At 42.5% G+C, this 21,100-nt stretch overlaps 1 protein-coding gene across 3 annotated transcripts in view; it reads left to right on the top strand.

Moving 5' to 3' along the window:
• Positions 1-20,411, top strand: part of eml1 (EMAP like 1) — a gene marked incomplete at both ends in the record, with an annotated part of 72,161 nt that extends 51,750 nt beyond the window's left edge. For all 3 annotated transcript variants that reach the window (XM_080750448.1, XM_080750447.1, XM_080750446.1), the window contains 14 exons: positions 704-814; positions 1,435-1,530; positions 1,629-1,763; positions 3,253-3,352; positions 5,320-5,471; positions 7,348-7,473; positions 7,992-8,123; positions 9,220-9,287; positions 9,989-10,077; positions 18,416-18,513; positions 19,075-19,162; positions 19,787-19,882; positions 20,014-20,144; positions 20,286-20,411. In XM_080750448.1, coding sequence (XP_080606574.1) covers positions 704-814; positions 1,435-1,530; positions 1,629-1,763; positions 3,253-3,352; positions 5,320-5,471; positions 7,348-7,473; positions 7,992-8,123; positions 9,220-9,287; positions 9,989-10,077; positions 18,416-18,513; positions 19,075-19,162; positions 19,787-19,882; positions 20,014-20,144; positions 20,286-20,411 — 1,548 coding nt within the window. The remainder of the gene's footprint in view (positions 1-703; positions 815-1,434; positions 1,531-1,628; positions 1,764-3,252; positions 3,353-5,319; positions 5,472-7,347; positions 7,474-7,991; positions 8,124-9,219; positions 9,288-9,988; positions 10,078-18,415; positions 18,514-19,074; positions 19,163-19,786; positions 19,883-20,013; positions 20,145-20,285) is intronic.
• Positions 20,412-21,100: the final 689 nt, after the last annotated feature.

The following is a 21,100-nucleotide window of genomic DNA, read 5'->3' as shown; positions in this document are numbered from 1 at the left end:
GCCTTCCCTACTGATTGAGCTTTGATTGGAGTATGGCAGTCATGTGACATAATGACCAGCAGATATGTTAATGAGGTATGAGAACAGAGCTGACATCGGACTACAGCTGAGCAGCGACTTGACTCCCATGTCCTGCATAAACTAACGCTGAAGCTTCATGTATGTAGGGTTTAAGTGGTTTTAAAGAAAAGGCACCATTGTATCAATACAATTCAATTCACTTAACATGATTACAATGCAAAACAATAATTATGAGTGGCTATTCTAACAATATTAGTGGTTAACAGTCTAAAAAATAGCATGAATCCAACACAACACTATACAATGTAATTATGCGATGCATTGTGACCTAACGCATTGTCAGCTTGTAGATCAGCTATTTTTGGTTTAGTATGATGTCAGAGGCTTGACAGAATACTGAAGTATGGCAAAAGTTGGGGCCGAACCTGGGAGGGGTTTACGGAGGCATAGCATTTCAATCACCGATTTCCAAAATTCATAAAACATGTTTGTTGTTTATGAAAATGCCATATTATACCAGAAGTAACTTTTTTCTCTTTAACTGTTACGTTACGTTGATGATGTCTTAACTATTTTCTTTTTGTGTGTGTGTGTGTGTGTGTGTGTGTGTGTGTGTGTGTGTGTGTGTGTGTGTGTGTGTGTGTGTGTGTGTGTGTGTGTGTGTGTGTGTGTGTGTTGACAGCAGTTATCTCCTCATGTTCGTGTGTGGGACTCTGTCAGCCTCAACACCCTCCATGTTCTGGGCACAGGTTTCTTTGATCGAGCCTTGGTGTGTCTGGCCTTCTCCAAATCGGTAAGAAATGAAAAGACCCGAAGGCTGATTCCTGAATCACAAATGGCTCTAGTCTCTACTACTGTACCTGTATTCTGATTTTTGTGGTTCTACGGCTGTTTTGACTGTACTGTGCTGTACTAATAGTTTTTTGTTTTGTATGTACTTGTGCTGTTCTACATTTTTATCTAATAAAATATTCAAACAATCAATCAAATTGTCCTGTTTATATATATATTGTCACTGTCGGGCAGAAACCTTGTATCTCCAAGTCTCAAGTTTGTAAGTTTTTTCACCAAGTAAAGCCCTGCTTCATTCATCATACAAGTCTGTCACACAAAAGTAGTGAAAACAGCCGATCTACAAGCACACAACGCCTCGCACCGCGAGGCGTTGTGTGCTTGTAGATCTGCTATTTTCACTAGTTTAGTTAATTTTAAAAACGATAAATACAAAACGAAAGGTCTTGGACATACAAGGTTTCCACCCGACAACAACAATATATATACCGGTATATAAAAACTATATATATATATATATATATATATATATATATATATATATACTGTATATATATATATATTATTATTTTTTCCAGTCAGTGAATACTCTACAAGTTTCCTTTGTCTGTGTCGTTTCAGAATGGAGGAAACACGCTTTGTGTCGTAGATGACTCCAATGACCACGTCCTCTCTGTCTGGGACTGGCAGAGAGAAGACAGACTAGCTGAGGTTAAGGTGTGTGTTATCCCTGTGTATTTTAAAAAGCATATCAATAAAAGATATTGCCGCAGCTGCTAACATGCTTTACATATCTTTTATGTTTCATGTGGCAGTGCTCCAACGAGTCTGTGTTTGCAACAGACTTTCATCCCACAGACAGCAACATCATAGTGACCTGTGGGAAGTCTCATCTCTACTTCTGGAGTCTGGAGAAGGGCATGCTGGTTAAGAAACAAGGGCTGTTTGAGGTACCAAGTCCATTACTTTCATCCACTGTCAGATAATAGATCTTGAACATATTGTGTATCTTTTTCAATTCAACAAAGGTTATTTTTTGATATAATCTATCTTTAAACTACATTTCTATTCATGAGATTCTGCCCCTGGAAATGTACGGGAAATTTATTTATTTCTGTATTTTCTGCAGTTTCTGCATTCCAAATTATCCTTGCGTAGGATCCTGCAGTATTCCTTTTTGAGTGTTCCTTCTGTATAGACACACGCTGTAATGAGGTGTAAAAGGAATGTAACACAGTATGACTTTATAGTAGTGTATAGTAATGTTGACCTGCGCCTGTCAATGGCACATTGTCAAAGAGATGTTGACATTTTCTAGAACATGGGTTGTAGAGCTAACTGGACATGATAACAGTATTGTCGATCATCTTTATTTGTTGCATCTGTGCTCTTTCATCAAAGAAACAGAACTATTCCATCCACTGTCATTTGTGGTGAAACACTTCTTGAAATTACACTGAAAACCGACACCAACAACGCAGATTGTATCAGTCGTACAATTTAAAAACGAGTCCTGTTGCCCATTTTCTTTCTGCCAATTTTGACTGCTGGCACCACTGCTTGCATTATACCAAGTGACCTATCAATGTACTGTATGTGGTGATGGACCATCAAAGTCCTGACGCAATTGGGGGCGCTATCCCCTTGGGTCCTGTTGTTTTTGTTGTTGTTTTTTCGTGTTGAAATCCTCATAGGGAAATGTTAGATCACGTCATATAAGAACTGTGTTCGAAAAATATTACTACAAGCCATGTTCATGGGAAATGTAGCCATTGTTTTTTTTTACTTGTTTCTAGCGTTTATTGTGTTACTATTTGAATAAATGTGTACATTTCCACCTTCAGTCGATGCTTCATATCCATATGATTAAAAACGCTGGGGTAGTTTGTTTATTTTTCAAACACAGTTCTTATATGAGGCGATCTAAGATTTCCCTATAGGGATTTCAACACAAAACACAACAACAGGACCCAGGGGGACAGCGCCCTCTAGCGGCAGTGACATCAGACTTCAGTCATATAGAGACTTTCCTTTAGGGTTAATATAACATGAATAACAGCCATTATACTTTCTCCTATCTAAAATAGTACAAAGTACACAGGGGACCACACTGCTTCCTGTGTATCCATAGCAATGCTGTGAATCCATTAGAACAGAAGATACACAGTCAACCAGCTGGACTCTATCAACACCCACACATGTTCCTGTGTTTACTGTGGCTTGAATGGCCCGAGTAAACGGTGTGTGTGTGTGTGTGTGTGTGTGTGTGTGTGTGTGTGTGTGTGTGTGTGTGTGTGTGTGTGTGTGTGTGTGTGTGTGTGTGTGTGTGTGTGTGTGTGTGTTCGCGTGCGTGCGCGCGTGTGTGTGTGTGTGTGTGTGTGTGTTCGCGTGCGTGCGCGTGTGTGTGTGTGCATGTGTGTGTGTGTTTTCCTCGTACAGAAACAGGAGAAGCCAAAGTTTGTGTTATGCGTGACGTTTGCTGAAAACGGAGACGCCATCACCGGAGACTCCAGTGGCAACATCCTGGTGTGGGGGAAAGGTACCGCTATAGAAACGTATAGAGCAGAGCAGACATTTACCAGGGTTCCCACGGTCATGAAATTCCTGGAAATATTTTGAAATTAGAAAAATAGTTTTGGAATTTATCAAGGGTTCTGGTAGGTCCTGGAAAAAATAGCTATGCATTGTCTTTGGTTATTGATTTTGTTAATACCTCTGAAATGACAAATTAAACATGGGCCAAATTGTCAAATATTAGAGGCAGAAATTGTGAAAATAGCCGATCTACATGCTCACAAGATCTGCTATTTTCACAATAGACCCGTGTTATACAAAATTCCTCAACTCTTAGTGCTCGTCAGGGTGCCGGGTCCCCAGTTAAAATATGATTATTTCAGGGGTCACAGAACCTGAAAAGGTTGAGAACCACTGGCATACACTACCTGTCTTTGGGCATTGCGCATAGGACTAAGAGACTTTTTATTGAGCTGAATTATTGTTATATAGTCCTGGAAATTGGGTTAAATATTCTGGAAAGGTTTTGGAAAGGTTTTGGAAATGAATTGGTGAAAATGTGTGGGAACCCTGTATAGAGCAGAGCAGACATTTACACTCTTCCATAAGGGCCTCCAGGCTGGCTGAGCAGGGATTAAGGTTCCTACCCATCACCGTGGAGACTGGTTTGTATCCCCATTAGTAAAAATAGACGATCTACAAGCTTGTAGGTCTGATATTTTCATTACTGTTTTATTCATATTCTATTCATAGAACAGATTTTTTTTTCCTGAAATAATTTGAATTATGAATTATTTTGTGCGAAAATCTTTTGAAATAAAAAAGGGCCCCTTATGGGTGTGTAACTCTGTGAGTGTACAAATGGAAGCAAATGGACCCGTAAGAAGCACCTGCCACATGCAGGTGTATCGGCGGAAACACATGCCCCCCACCTGACTAACTGTAGGGGTTACAACAAGGACAGGGATTACTCATGTGTGGGGAAAATTGGGAATTGGAATAACGACAAAGTTGGGAGAAAAAAGGGGATAAAAGGAGGTAGTAATGAATGCATGGGGGCCTCTGTGATGTTTGTTTGATGTGGAATCATTCTGCTTGCCATGCATCCATAGCAATAAGTGTCATCAGGCCCCTTAGCAAAGTAGGTGGCTGGTAAGAGAAGTAGGGCACTTCTGACCTATTTATACTATATGATATCTATGGGTTCTGTCGACACACGCTGTGTAATGACATTACCCCAGTATAGTTAGAAATAGCAGAGCTGAGTGTGTTGGTAAACCTCATAGTTGTTTGAATGAGAGCTTGTGAGACCTGTCAATGTTGTCTTTATAAACTGAAGAAAGAAATGGGAAGTATGAACTGATAAAAATATGATTTTATGCATTGTTTCATCTGAGGACTGAGGGGGGAGAGAGAGAGAGAGACAAGGAGTCTGTGTGAGTGTGTGTACTGTACTGTACTGTACTGTAGTGTACATGCCCATGTGTTCGTACATTCACAATGCATTCTAGCATGCTACAAGCTCTATTTGTGGTTGTGGCCTCTATAGACATGTCATTGTGTGTGAGTTGTCAGGAGGGATGAGGTCATGGTGGGGTCACACACAGGATGGAGCTCAGACGGTCTTGTGAGAAGACACTCCTGACCTGAGAGAGGAATCACTGCAGGGTGTCCTGTGTGTCCATCTCACCATCAGCCTGTCTGTCTTTGCCTGTGTGATAATTTCCCCTAGTTTCCAAACTCCCAACACACTTGTGTAGTTTTGTCACTGCTTTACCCCTGTGCCACCCAAGCATCTGTCTCAGGATAGATCTCTCTCTCTTGGTCTGTCTGTCTGTCTGTCTGTCTGTCTGTCTGTCTGTCTGTCTTTTCATCCATTGGTCCCTCTGTCTGTTATCCATCCATCTATTTCTTTTTTTTCTCTGACCTTTGCATCCATCACTATCTCCAAATGTAGTTTCTGATTATTCTCTGTTGTTCTCGTTCGCCCAGGAACAAATCGCATCAGCCAAGTGATCCAAGGAGCCCACGAGGGCAGCATCTTTGCTCTGTGCATGCTGAGGAACGGCACCCTGCTGTCTGGAGGCAAGGACCGCAAGCTCATCTCCTGGGACAGCAACTACCAGCAGATACAAATGGTGGAGGTAAGGAGAGCTCAAGTTCAAGACTAAGTTGATCCCTAAAACTTTGAATGGACAAAATGTTTTGTGATCCTTTAAAGTGAAAATTTGCTGATTTTCAACCTAAATCCCATTTTTCTGATGTGAGGAGATCAATCAATAATATGTGGCAAAAGATACTGTATGACGTCAAACACATTGTTTCACATCATGATGACATGAAGCAATGCGTTTGGCAGCATCATTATGCAAGTCAAAGAAATGTTGTGAGAAATACAATTAAGACACATTTATTACAAACTATAATTTTGATCTTCTCTTTTTTAAATATCTGTTTATTGTAGTTTTTATTTTATTTTTTATAAGTACAGGCATTACAAAAATACAAAATGTTCACAGAATTATTGATCTTCTCAGACCAGAATGATAGGATTTTGGTAATTTCCCTTTTGTTAAACTATCACACAACTGTGTCACTTGATTTAAAACAAATTCGGTCTGATCTGCAAGTTAGTTACACCGTCAGAGTATACATTTGGTTTCAGCATTTCCATGTATAGGAATATCACAACCATTCACAGTATTCCAAAGCTGATTTCTTGAAAAGATTTAAACCAAAAATGTAATATCATAAAAATGAAGACTTGAAATGGTGTGTGGAGTGGAGGGTAAGGTATGGGGATATTCGTGTGGAAATTAAAGATGACTCAACTAAACAAGATTTCTCCTGTGCTAAATATGATCAAATAATTTAAGGTCAGTGTGGGGTTTTGGTTGAAGCTGTAGGGCCAATTTTAATGATCTATCAGCCAAAACAGTGTAGCAAGGTTATATGAATATACCTTATACATTAATCATCAACCACTCTCCAGCCTCAGCAAGCAGACTTTGCATTTCAAGCACTGCATTGCAACCTTATTACAGAAGATGAGGCCAGTTTGTGCTATGAATGGTGTTTATTGATATACAGTGATTTAATTGAATCGACGGAATGACTCACATGCCTCATTTACTACAAAGGTTATTGCCTGCTGCACAAAAGGTTATATTGTGTTCACTATAGTAAACACTGCTGAGCTGAATTATTGTGGTTTCCTTCAGTCTCCAATGGCTGTTTGAAATAAATAATGGTAATGGGGGAAAGAAAATGAAGACACAAACAAACCTATGACAACAGAATCAACAAACAGAATCAACAAACAAAACTGAATTATTGGTAAAGTTCCAATTAGTAATACAAACTTGTAGGCCCAGTACCAAAAATAAGACATTTTAAGTGATTGACTCAACTGTTTATACAAGTACTAACACTCGTAATGACAACCGATACCGAAATCTCATTGTTCCTACATCCCATTAGTCAGAATCTTGTGATGTTAACCTGGTGAAAATACTATGCCTAAACCTAAACCTAACCCTAACGGTTAGCCTAACCTCAGTAAAACTAGCCTAAACCTAACCAAAAACCCTAACCTCAGTAAAACTATGCCTAAACCTAACCCTAACTAAATTCTGACTAATGAGATGTAGGACTAATGAGATTTCGGATTTATGGGCAGTCCCCCATTCCTTTAACCCTTTTTTACATTCCATAAAAAAGTATTTTTCATCAAAATATAAACAATACATGCCAATTTGAGGTACTCTTCTTTAATATTTCAACATCAAATTTCACAAAAAGACGAAAAACAGATATCATGGGGGGGCCCTATCATGGGGGGGGGGGGCAAAATTGGCAAAATAAATTTGTATTTTTTTAGAAATATTCTATTAAATGCTATTGGCACTAACCGTAGCATAGAATGCTTCTTCCCTCTCCATCAAAAGTGTTGATAAAGATGTGATGACAATGATTTGCACTGAACCTGTCTGTGTAACGAGTGATTCTGTTCTCATTCAGGTACCAGAGTTGTTTGGACCGGTTCGCACCGTAACAGAGGGGAGAGGGGAGACTGTGCTCATTGGGACCACTAAGAACTTTGTTTTACAAGGCAGTTTAGATGGCGAGTTCACTCCCATAACACAGGTAGGTCCTCCTGCCTCAACCAGTCTTGTGTGGGATGTGTGGGACTATAATTGTCTGATTGCAAAGCTTGTATTTTTTAACCATTATTTTTTAAAACTGTGGTCTTGACTCATATGGGGTATATCGTCACTGTCGGGTAGAAACCTTGTATCTCCGGAGCTTTATAAAGTAAAGCCCTGCTTCATTATACAAGCTGTCGCACAAGACTAGTGAAAATAGCAGATCTACAGGCACACAACGCCTCGCGGTGTGAGGTGTTGTGTGCCTGTAAATCGTCTATTTTCACTATGTTAAATCATTTTCAAAATGATGAACACAAAACGGACGGTTTTGGACATACAAGGTTTCCACCCGACAACGACGATAATATACAGTACACTATAGTAAATGATGGTAAATAACAGAAACACCTGTCCTGTCCTGTCCTGTCCTGTCCTGTCCTGTCCTGTCCTGTCCTGTCCTGTCCTGTCCTGTCCTGTCCTGTCCTCTCCTCTCCTCTCCTCTCCTCTCCTCTCCAGGGTCATACTGATGAGCTGTGGGGTCTGGCAGTCCATCCCTGCAAGCCTCAGTTTCTAACCTGCGGCTATGACAGACAGGTTAGCCTATGGGACTCCAGTTCTCATCAACCCATCTGGACCAAGAACATGGAAGTAAGTATAGTCAACACTGCCCCCTGGGGACCATTCTGGAAATTGCATGACATTGCCTATAATATGAAAGGGCAGTGAAATGATAACTATGTATAGTGTCCAGCAGTTAACTCATTGAGTGCCTATCCCGAATTAGTTCGGGATATATTATCGCATACCAGAGTGCCTATCCCGAACATGTTCGAATTTTTTTTTTTGGACCCCATCAAATCTAGTGAACATGATTTCAATCGCGATTTTGCATGTTCCACCCCCATACAACCCCATCTAACATACAGGGCAGCCATGTTTGTTTACATAACATGTAAAACATAATGGCGATTATCTCAAGAATGCCTGAACGGATTTCCAATCGGATTTTTTTGTTTGAAAGCTGTGAACAAACTGCACAAATCCACTCCAATGCAATCCAGGATTGCATTGGATTTTTTAGAGCTCATTCTTCTCTGTTTTTTTCCCATGCATGAGGTGTGCAAGGTTTAATCATGGCTAAGTTGACGAAAATAAGGCTTCTAAAATGCTTGGTAGCCAATAGCTAACTTCAAGCTAACTTCATCCTCTTCCTGTACATGCACAAAGGAAAGTGTTCAGGCAAGTCATGGCTGCAGTTGCTTCTGCATATACCAGCATATCTCTATGGGATTTTCTATGGCCACTGGGCGCCCTCTAGTGGTGAAAGGGGTGGCACTCAAAGAGTTAAGAGAAACCCAGTTTTTAAATGAATATCCACAGTGCAGTATGACTTTCCAAATGTAGTTGAAAAGTGCTTGAATCATAAAAAAAGGTAGAAGATAAAAAAAAGATACAAAATGTAAGTATCCCCTTTTTATTGTCAGAGGTGGAAGAAGTTAAAAGGCCTGAATTCATAAAGTGACTTGAGTAAAGGTACAAAAGTATCAACATATACTTAAAGTACTGTACCAAGGTAAAAGAGCACACATTACGAATGTCCCATTTCACGATTTCTTTCAGCCAAAGTAACTAGTACTTCTGTATTGTGGAGTAGAAGTATAAATTAACAGTTACATAACAAGTTACTCTCTCCACCATTGTTTATCGTTGACATTAGTCATTCTCTACTTACTGTTTGTGACAGGATGCTGCCCAATCAGCTGGCTTCCACCCGTCTGGAGCTGTGGTTGCCATAGGAACACAGATTGGCAGGTGAGGAGATCCCATCAACACCTGTTCATTCAATCACTCCAGAACGTTGCTTCTAACTGACGTTCTTAACTGAAATGACTATGAAACGTATGCTGTCACTTTGCATATATGGGCATAAAGGGGACTCTCCATATATGGGCATAAAAAGGGACAAGGACTGACAGATACAGAGATCTCCATATATGGGCATAAAAGGGACAAGAACTGATAGATACAGATATCTCCATATATGGGCATATAAAAAGGACAAGGACTGACAGATACAGAGATCTCCATATATGGGCAATTGGGCTTATCAGTCAGATCGGCGGTGCCACATACAGTGTAGGTGTGAGTGGCCTGAACTCTAGATGCAGGGGCCACATAGCGGCCCGAACCTCTAGTGTTTAAAAATCAAATATTGTTAGATAATGTCTCTGTGGGAAGCTAGGTAAACTGATAAGCTGCAGATAAGCTGTGATTTTTATTTTGTTTGTTATTTTGTGCAATGTCATTGTTTAAGTATGTACATTTGTTTTATTTATTATAGCTACAGTATAACTGCAACACAACAACACAAAATGGATATAAGTCCTAGAATTTATTGCGTTTTATCCTCGAACCAAGATGTTGTATCAGTTGCGAGTTTTATGAATTGGAAATAGACTAAACTACTGCTAAACTTAATTAAACAGAAGGTGTGTTTGTCTTTGATCCTGCAGGTGGCTAGTACTGGATACTGACACCAAGGACCTGGTTACAGTCCACACAGATGGCAATGAACAGCTCTCTGTCATGCGATATGCACCAGGTGAGTGGAACACTGCACATCATTATATATATATAGTAATAACGGAGTTCACCGTCTAGGCAGTCGTGAGCTGGGATGGATCAACCCACCAGGGGTGGCTTGAACCATTCCGTGTGAAGGAATTTAAGTTTTGAATTGCCGTCCATGGACATACTGTATCAGGGTCACAAAGTCCAGATGTTTTTCAGAGAGGGACACCTGCGAATGAAGAGACATTTCACCGAAAAGAAAGACGTAAACATCCATCCATCCATATGTTTTATATCCATTCTCTGCTTGTCCCAACAGAGAGCGGTACTATAAATGATAACAAGCAGGTGGTCAGACTGGTCACAAGTCAAGACGACCTGCCTTACCTTACCCATCAAAAATGGCTAAAGGCCGGGTTTTCAACAAAAATTGGACTGCAAAGTATTTATTTACTAAAGTCGGAGGTAAAGCCGTTTGTTTAGTTTGCGGGGAGCACTGCCTTTTGGCCCAGCCCTCCACAATATTTTCTGTTGTTCATGTGGCCCCATGGAAACAAAATTGCCCTCCCCTGAGCTAGAGACAAGATTTTAGCGATTCCGATTCCGGTTCTGCTTATCGGTTCGATTCCTTAGCGATTCTCTTATCGATTCTCAGCCCCCTCGCTATGCTGGGGGCTGGTCAGAAATAGTGGCCAATAGTCTTTTCTACCTCCTCCACTCCTTTTCTTCTTTTTCTAGAGAGGTTTTGGGTTATTTTTATTACTGTTTTGGGTGCTTATTTCCCACACAACAGTGTAACAAGTAACTGTGTATTAGTTATTTTAGCACACAGTGCAACACACAGCACGCATGCACACACACACACACACACACAGTCACTCACTCACACACACTACAACATCAGGTATTATTTTTGTAATGGTTTCTACAGTTTTTTATTCCCCATATACAACGGTGTTAGTTTGCAACAATGAGCCTACAGACAGTTTCTAGTTCTCAAATAAATAGACTTTGTTGTGCCATCAAAGCGGGACTTATTTGAAAACAAAATTTAAATTCAACTTCCCTTCCAACCAGAGGTGGCAAGGGGACCATGTGATAATTAAACACCTTGTTTCAACATAGTGTATTCCCTAAAGTCAAATACATTATTGTTTTAATATAGCTCTGTGTGTATCTTAACTCATACAGTGCCCCGGGCCACAAGTGGCTGCTAGAGTGCCAGAAATCTCTCTATAGACCTTCGCTCTAGCTTCTGTCGACACTGTCCCAAGTGCCTTGGGATTTCATTCCAGCCAATGCTATGTGGGACGAGAGGAGGAAGCTAGCTGACACGTAGCCAAAATGCTAACCCCTTTAGAAGCCCGATCTAAAGCTATTTCAGTCGCAAAAAACTTTCTCTTTGGGTCTGGGAACACAATCCGGAGAAAATCCTGTCTAAAGATGTGATTTATTATTGGAGTGGGCGGCGCGATGTGGCCGTTAGCGCGACTACGGCCCGTGTATGGCCGAGTGTTGGCCCGGACCATGGATGGACGTTTAGACCGGGGCTTCGTTGAGGCCTCCGATTAAATAATTCATTTTATTAAATATCCCGGACTACTTCGGGATAGGCACCCCGGAATACGTTGCGCCGCCGACAGTATAGATTGAGTTTTTTTTGGGGGGCTCTAAACTTTATTTTAAACCATTTTCAATGGAATAAATCGTCGGACCATCTAGCGTCTCTCGTTGGTAAGCGCTGGACAAGCAAGGACCCACGTCCTTACCCCGAGCTCGGGGTAAGTAAAATAGCAAATAAAATATTGTATTGGATTTAAATAAAGCCGAACTTGTTCGGGATAGGCACAAAAAGGGTAAAAAAAAAAAAAAAAAAATGTACCAGGGGGGCTGTAGCACCCTCAGCACCCCCCTTGCAGCGCCTAACCAGGGGTGCTGAAACACCCTCAGGACCCTCCTTCCAGTGCCCCTGTAGCCTACTCTATGTTGGTTGCGAAGCACGCCGAAGCTCGCGGAGCTGCTGCTGTACACAGCTAAAGCAGAAGCACTGTCTTCTACAGTTTGGATCAAAGCCGGATTTACATACTTTTCTTTCTTGCACATGTGATTTATAGGGGAGCATTTAGCAACACGGAGCACATTGGACATGTAGCGCGTTTTGTAGTAAGAACGTGGGAGGCGGCGGCAGGCGGGCTTGCAAAACAAACTTTTTTGGGCACTCTAGCTCGGACACAGAACGGCGGGAGACTTGTCCGTTCATGCAGTGAGCTTGAGTAACAACTTAACTATTATCAAAACATGAACATTCTCGTGAAATATACAGCCAGACTTTAGAACGCCTCTGTTTAGACAACATGTTGGCTGCGTCTAAACAAGGCAGCGCGTCGCGTGTGTGATATCATCGCGCATATGCAGGAATCGATAGCAGAATCGTTAAGGACGTTGGCCAACGATTCCATGGAACCGAACCCCCGGTTCTCGATACCCATCCCGAGTGTGGGTACGCTGGTGTGTCTTCAGGTTACTTAACACATCTGTTGCCATGGCTTATTTCTGTCTGTACTGTGCTATTGCCATGTTTTTGACCAACTTCGAAGACAGCCTCAGCATTCAGTTTTATCGTGACAAAATCACACAACACACCGAATGAAAGAGGAGATTCTCTAGTTTCACCCGGTCCAAGAACCATGTTTCTACGATGTTCGCTTCTGTATTTATAGGCCAGACAAAAAAAAAAAAGTGGCCAAAAATGACCCCTTTTTAGACCTTGTTTTGAGAAAAACAGCTTTTAGTGAATGATACTGTATCAGGCTGAAAACTCACTTGATCTTTTTAGCTTTGACTTCAATGACTTCAATATTGTATTTACAGTATTTTTCCTTCAAAGAAATACAAAAGAATAAGACAAATAAGTGTTTTTTATTTTGTTTCTTTACCGTTTTCAATCAAGTGTATTCTTGCTAGTTCAGTGTTTCTCTGGCTTGTTCACATTGTTTCTCACATTGTGCGTGTGCGCGCGTGCATGCGTGCGCCTGTATGTGTGCACGTTCACAGTTCAGAGTCTGCATGCGTGCTCGTGTGCGTGTGCATGTTCACAGTTCAGAGGCTGCGTGCGTGTTCACAGTTCAGAGGCTGCGTGCGTGCACGTGTGAGTTGAGATGAGGCCGGTCAGAAACAGCGGGCAAGGAAAGTTTTCAGTTCTCCAAAGGGAAGTCAGTAGGCTCCTCTGCACGAACCACTACCTATAAATATAGAAAAATAAAATCCATTTACAATACAATGTGTCTCACACGCACGCGCGCACACACACACACACACACACACACACACACACACACACACACACACACACCCCACAATACATGTTCTCTATCCCTCTCTCTCTCTCACACAATAAAATACATTTCCTCTATCCCACACACACACACACACACACACACACACACACACACACACACACACACACACACACACACACACACACACACACACACACACACACACACACTTTCTTTCTATCCCTCCCTCCCTCTCTCTCTCTCCTTCATTTCTCTCCTCCCTCCCTCTTTCTCTCTCCCTATCCCTCCCGCCCTCTCTCTCTTTCACACACACACACACACACACACACACACACACACACACACACACACACACACACACACACACACACACACACACACACAATACATTTTCTTTCTATCCCTCCCTCCCTCCCTCTCCTTCATTTCTCTCCTCCCTCCCTCTTTCTCTGTCTCTCACACACACACACACACACACACACACACACACACACACACACACACACACACACACACACACACACACACACACACACCCCAAGAGAAAACATTTTCTCTCTCTCTTCCTCCCCCCTCCTCTCTCTCTCTCACACACACACAAACCACAATAACCGTTTTACTAAACAATAATCTTACCTTCAGGGGCATCACGTGACACATGATGGTCATCATCATTATCTCCAACAGTATCGTCTGATTCTGAGTCTAAATAAATAACAGATGGGAGGGGGAAAAAAGCACAAATCAATTTACACCTTTAGCCTAAAAGTTTTAGGGGTTTAGAAGACACATTTATCCAATCCTACCCAGAGCAACTTAGATTATAAAACATACATTGATTCATCTGACGATTATATATAGGCTATATATATATATATATATATATATATATATATATTCTGAGAGCTGAATGGACTCTCCGACATCTGTGAATGATTGAATAGATACATTCTAAATGTAATCGTGGATCACTACTATACCGGCAGTTCGCGATACAAATACAACTTCAGAAACAGAAGGGGGGGGGGAGAAAGAAAGAAACATTTACCTAACGAGCTGCTGGTTTGGCACGTTCACGACGGGGCCTGTGTGTGGGCTGCGGGCCGTCCCCGCAGCCAGCTGGGGAGAAGCGACCGGGTCCGCCTCTGGTGGTTCTGGCTCCGGTTCTGGCTCACAGAAACCTCCGACTCAGTGTCAGGCCTCGGAGCAGAATGCTGTATTGGCTGTATAGGGCTCTCTCATAGGGCTCGATCATCATGTCCACTCGTCCAGGGCTCAGTGGGTCAACCCGCGGTCGCGGTGTTGCGCTGTTGCGCTGAGTCGGATTACCTCCGTAGTTGAAGTTGGAACCAGACAAGAACGCGATCCACAGTGAGGAGAGGCCGCCGTCCGATGGCTCCACTATGGACGCGTACATATTGCATTCTGCTCCGAGGTCTCTCGCTCTCTCTCTCTCTGTGACAAATGTCCGACTACAACTCGCTCAAACAGGTATGTTTTAGACTCCATTATATAGGTTCAGGCGATGGATTCTTCCTTTGATCGTGGCTGTTTGTTTTGTATTCCAGGGTCGAAGGAACGCAAAAGTAGATTGTCTAGCTGCTGCTGTAGCGCCACCGTCTTTTGACATTGTTGTGATGACTGATGAAGTAGAAAATGTTTGTCACAGTGACCCACTAATGCCAGGACATTCACAGCAGCCCGTGATAGCACTAGAGTTAGTTGTGATGACGATGATTATGAGGAAGAATATGTTGTTTGTCACCGCGACCGACTAATTCCAGGGCTGCATAGCAGCCCGTGATCTAGAGTTATTGTTTTGACCTGGGGGAAACACCCTGGCTTCAATCCGTTGGTTTCACACAACAGGGCTTCCACTAATCTGACAATAGCGCCATCGTGTGTAATAAAGGTGCAATTGACTAGCCTAATGCACGGAAAGCAGTTCAAAGCAGTGAATGCATTTCTGGTTTAGAGCGAGTAATGAAGTTAGATATTTGAGCCATTTGAGCCATAGTTTAGCAATATTGTGGTTCATGGGAAGCATTTGTATTTGTTTTTGCTCACATCACTTGTTGAATATGTGATTTCTGACTTTTTTTTTATCACAGAAGCACCAAACTTTGTAACAAGATGGGGGAGAGTGTAATTAACCTAATTAAGTAATTAAACCCAAACTCGGGAAACTCGGGGTTGGCACAGCGGTCTATTTGAAATCAAACTCGGGAAACTCGGGGTTGGCACCATATGTGTTAACACACTGAAACTCTTGTCACACTGTTTACAGATGAAGGGTTTTTCTCCAGTGTGGGTACGCTGGTGTGTCTTCAGGTTACTTAACATACTGAAACTCTTGTCACACTGTTTACACACAAAAGGTTTTTCTCCAGTGTGGGTACGCTGGTGTGTCTTCAGGTGACCTAACCCACTAAAACTCTTGTCACACTGTTTACACACAAAGGGTTTTTCTCCACTGTGGACACGCTGGTGTGTCTTCAGATTGCCTAGCTTACTGAAACCCTTGTCACATTGTTGACACACAAAGGGTTTCTCTCCAGTGTGGGTACGCTGGTGTGTCTTCAGGTGACCTAACTCCCTGAAACTCTTGTCACACGGTTTACAGATGAAGGGTTTTTCTCCAGTGTGGGTACGCTGGTGTGTCTTAAGGTTACTTAACACACTGAAACTCTTGTCACACTGTTTACACACAAAGGGTTTTTCTCCACTGTGGACACGCTGGTGTGTCTTCAGGTGACCTAACTCACTAAAACTCTTGTCACACTGTTTACACACAAAGGGTTTTTCCCCAGTGTGGGTACGCTGGTGTGTCTTCAGGCTACCTAACTCACTGAAACTCTTGTCACACTGTTTACACACAAAGGGTTTCTCTCCACTGTGGACACGCTGGTGTGTCTTCAGATTGCCTAGCTTACTGAAACCCTTGTCACATTGTTGACACACAAAGGGTTTTTCTCCAGTGTGGGTACGCTCGTGTGTCTTCAGGTTGCATTGCTTACTGAAACCCTTGTCACACTGTTTACACACAAAGGGTTTTACCTCCGTGTGGGTACGCTGGTGTGTCTTCAGAGTCGATACCTCAATGAAGCTCTTCTCACATATGAGGTTTTCCTTCCTGTGTAAGTTATGAGATGTTTCTGTACTTCTCCTGGCTGAGATGAAGTCCTCACAAGATCTTGGTTGGTCTGTGTCTCTGGTTACAAAGGAAGATGAGGGGAGCTGTCCATTGATCATTTGACAGTAGAGGTTGTTGTGGCTCTTCATGTCTTCATGGAGGAGAACCTGAGGTGTGAAGGCGTATGGAAACTCAGAACAGGAGACCTACGTCTTGGACGATTAGTTCATGGACATGGAAGGCGTTTCTCTGTCTATTGCGGGCTGGAAAGATTTGGTTTTGATATATTCTCTGTCTCCCCTTCAAGTCTCTATATATCCCTGCCTCACTCTGCTAAAACTCTCTCTTGGTCGTACGCAGACTAAATGTGATGTTTAAAAACGGTGTCACATCTTATTATTTAGGCTGACCAGAGATCTTGTCTGATGTCACAAAACACAAACCGTTGAACTCATTCCTAACAACATGATTTACACAGACACAGTTGGGATTCATCCATCAGTGACTTTGTATGGCTTTGTATGGCATTGTTTGTCTGCACAAATTTTGCACCCGCTTCATGTGAAAATTTACCAATAATGGAAATTGGCCCTTTTATAGTCTGGTTAGCTGAAATGTCATGTGAGGCTCACCAATCCACTGATCCCCATGAAGGTTTTTGGACATATGCCCGTTAATGCCCATTCTGATTTGCTACAGGCATAGACGGACCCTCTTCTGGCCCTTATATACTGTATGCCTCGATATTATGCATATTAGGCTACGGACCCCCATTTAATGGCATCTCTGGATCCCCAATTTATCAGATTAGTATGTAAACGGTCACAGCTTGTCCTTATGTGTGTATCTCAGTCTGTCTGTCACGCCTGACACTGTGGTTCTATGGGTTTGTCGCTCTTACTGACATCATGCTCTAATGTCACTGTGATGTCAGGGGAACCACAGAATGGGTTTGCTGCTCTGACACCACACTCTGGCTTGATGTCCCTTTTATGCCCATATATGGAGATCGCTGATGTCATCACGAGTCACACTTGCAAATTAACTCATACAGTGCCTATCCCGAACTAGTTCGGGATAATTTGGACCTTATTAACGTCCTGGGTGCCTATCCCGAACTAGTTCGGCTTTTAAAAAAATATATATTTTTGTAAAAAAAAAGAGAAATCAGCCCGCGAGAGCGTCGCGCCGCCGATATTTACCATCCACTCCAATGCAATCCAGGATCTTTAGAGCTAATTTTCTCTGTTCCATGCATATCCATGAGGTGTGCAAGGTTTAATCATGGCTAAATCGCCGAAAATAGGGCCTCTAAAATGCTTGGTAGCCAATAGCTAACTTCAAGCTAACTTCATCCTGTTCCTGTACATGCACAAAGGAAAGTGTTCAGGCGCATCATGGCTGCGCACGGCTTGTGCATATACCAGCGTATCTCTATGGTGAATTCTATGGCCATTGGGCGCCCTCTAGTGGTGAAAGCTGGCACTGAAAGCGTTAATGACGACGTCCTTGTCCGTTTTATGCCCACAAAATGGAGATCCCTGTCCCGATGTCTTCAATATTAAGCGCATATCTGGGAATACCCATATATGGGCATGTTCAGATTGCCAAGAATTGGAGCGACCAAGGTTGCATGTCGCCCTGAGGCATCTTACTAGTATTGTAAAATCAATGTTAATTTAACTCTGAGAGTGTACACGTGGAACCAATTTGGTTCCATGTGTACACTCTGAGTTACGGACCCATAAGGCTCCATTTGGTTCCTAACTATCATTTATCTGGGGACCCCCTGGAACTCCCTCAATGACCCCTGGGGGTCCCCGGACCCCACTTTAAGAACCACTGCCATACAGATTCTTGTAACCTTTGCGGTAGTATTTTGCTGCAAAGAAAGTTCCCTCCGAACCCTCTCTGACGTTCCTGTCATTTTCTTCTAGATGGGAACTTCCTGGCTATTGGTTCCCATGACAACTACATCTACATCTACGCTGTGGCTGAAAATGGCAGGAAGTACAGCCGGGTGGGCAAGTGTTCGGTGAGTGCCTGTATAGCCCTCCTGCTCCCTTATTTTTAGTCCCCCCTCTCATCAACTTTATAAGTAGTTCCCTTCTCACCCCTATATTTGGTCCTTGTCCCTCCTACTCGATCCTCTCTCAACACCTTTCTGTGTGTGTGTGTGTGTGTGTGTGTGTGTGTGTGTGTGTGTGTGTGTGGGTGTGTGGGGGTGTGTGCGTGTGTGTGTGTGTGCGCGCGCGTGCGTTACAACAAGCTGACTCGTACAGTTTCATGTATGTCAAAATTATGACCACATTGGGGATTTGTATGTTCTCTGTTGTTTGTTATTTGCATAAAGAAAAAATAATAATAATAAAAAGAATTATGACCAAATCTTTCCATATATTGGCATATATATGAAGAATTCTAAATAGCAGATCTACAAACTCACAACACGACACATTGTGAGCTTGTAGATCGCCCGTTTTCAGCAAATTGATATGGTGTAGAGGGAAAAAAAGGTTAACAAAGTAGGCTATATAGCGTTTAAATGGTTAATAACCCTGTCTCCATCCTGCATCACCTTTTTTCTCTCTGGCAGGGTCACTCTAGTTTCATCACCCATCTGGACTGGTCAGAAGACTCCCAGTATCTGGTGTCAAACTCTGGAGATTATGAGATTCTCTACTGTAAGTAGATTCACCCTTACACCATTTTACAGGCTTTAAAGCGACAACTTGTATGTCCTCTCCCGACGGAGAGAATGCAACTGTAAACACCTAGCGTTCAAACCCGGTTCTCCTGTGTGAGAATACAAACATCTACCGCCAGCGGAGAGCTATTGGGCTTGTGAGCTTCAATGTTGTACCCAACACCAGGTTGGTTGTGCTCGTTACATTATACATACTAAAATATGTTATTTTATTCGTTTATACAAGTTTATAAATTCATTCATATGTTTATGTTAGTAAGGACTTCCCTATCAGGAGGCGTGTCTTTCTAAATGAAAAGTGACCAGGGAGTGACCTGATAGTCAAGTGTTTAAGGCTCATACAGTAATACAGTATGAGTCTCTACACATCCTGTCTCTACTACGAAGGCTTAAAACATAATACAAACAAGAGCATGATTTACCATTGTTACAAATCAAACACCTAGTCGCTACCAATTAAAATAAACTGTCTACCATGAACCAAAAACCATTAGCCGTTTTGTTAATCTGTCATATATAATTACTGTGTGTGTGTGTGTGTGTGTGTGTGTGTGTGTGTGTGTGTGTGTGTGTGTGTGTGTGTGTGTGTGTTCGTTCTCAGGGATCCCTTCAGTGTGTAAACAGGTGGTCAGTATGGAGACTACCAGAGACATTGCCTGGGCCACCTATACCTGTACTCTAGGCTTCCATGTCTTTGGTAAGTGACCGTTCTGCCTTTGTGTGTGTATGTGTGTGTGTGCACGCGCTGTGCGTGCGTGCGTACGTGTGTAAGTCTGCATGATTGTCATGTGTGTGTCCATCCAGTAATCCATTGCTTGTGTTTCTCAGGGTTGTGGCCAGATGGCTCAGACGGGACAGACATTAACGCTGTCTGCAGGGACAATGGAAAGAACTTTTTGGTCTCTGGAGATGACTTTGGGAAGGTCCACCTCTTCTCATACCCCTGCTCACAGTTCAGGGTAAGATACACTACCAGGCCAGTAATGGCCTTCTACCAGCCAATCAAAAACAAACATTTTCTGTGGCCACCCAAAGTACCCATTGACATTTTGAGGACTTTATGCTTTAAATTGTTTGTTTGTTTGCTTGATTACTTTCAGGCTCCCAGCCATGTGTATGGTGGTCATAGCAGTCATGTGACCAACGTGAACTTCCTGTATGATGACGGTTTCCTGGTGTCAACAGGAGGGAAGGATATGAGCGTGATGCAGTGGAGGATAGTCTGAGCTAATAAATGAAACAGACCCGCATACCATTGGCTACTTAAGCCTGATTTATACTTTGTCGTACAATGGTGTCACTCGGCTGGGGGAAAAAAGCAGATCTACAGTACAAGCTCACAATGTGTCGCATCATACGACGGAGTATAAATTAAGCATTACTGCAACTGGGCCTTGAGGCGACAGCTGAACTGAAAAGAACTCTATAGCACTCAGATGGAGAGAACTGCACTAAACTGAACCGAACCGAACCAAACCAAACGTTAACACCCACACCATGGATCACACATGATGAACTGAACTGGCCTGACCTGAAGTCAGATGGCATGAGCTGATCTGAACAGAACACAAGTGTGACTTGACAGAACCAGGGCCTGTCAGTCCCAAGGACTCTCTCCTGATCTTCACTCCGAACCTAAAGTAAATTAATTGTGGGAGGTCTACATGGTTGTGAGGGGAGCTTCAAATGCAGAAATCTAGAATATTGCTCCACATCGCCTTTCACTCGACCTGCTTAACATTGCTTACTCACATAGTGTACATGTCGGCAATAAACAGCATGAACCACTGTTTGATATGATACAGAACAAATAAAAAGGATCAAATCCACACAGACAGAGAACCAAAGGCTCTAAAGCCAAAATGTATTTGTACAGTGCACGGCACGTTCCTGCCATATATGTGCACAGCCCTGC

This window comes from Nannobrachium achirus (assembly GCF_963921795.1).
Source record: "Nannobrachium achirus genome assembly, chromosome: 20".
Taxonomy (NCBI): Eukaryota; Metazoa; Chordata; class Actinopteri; order Myctophiformes; family Myctophidae; genus Nannobrachium; species Nannobrachium achirus.
The sequence above is the reverse complement of the archived record's forward strand: the minus strand, read 5'-3'. Positions and strand labels throughout refer to the sequence as shown.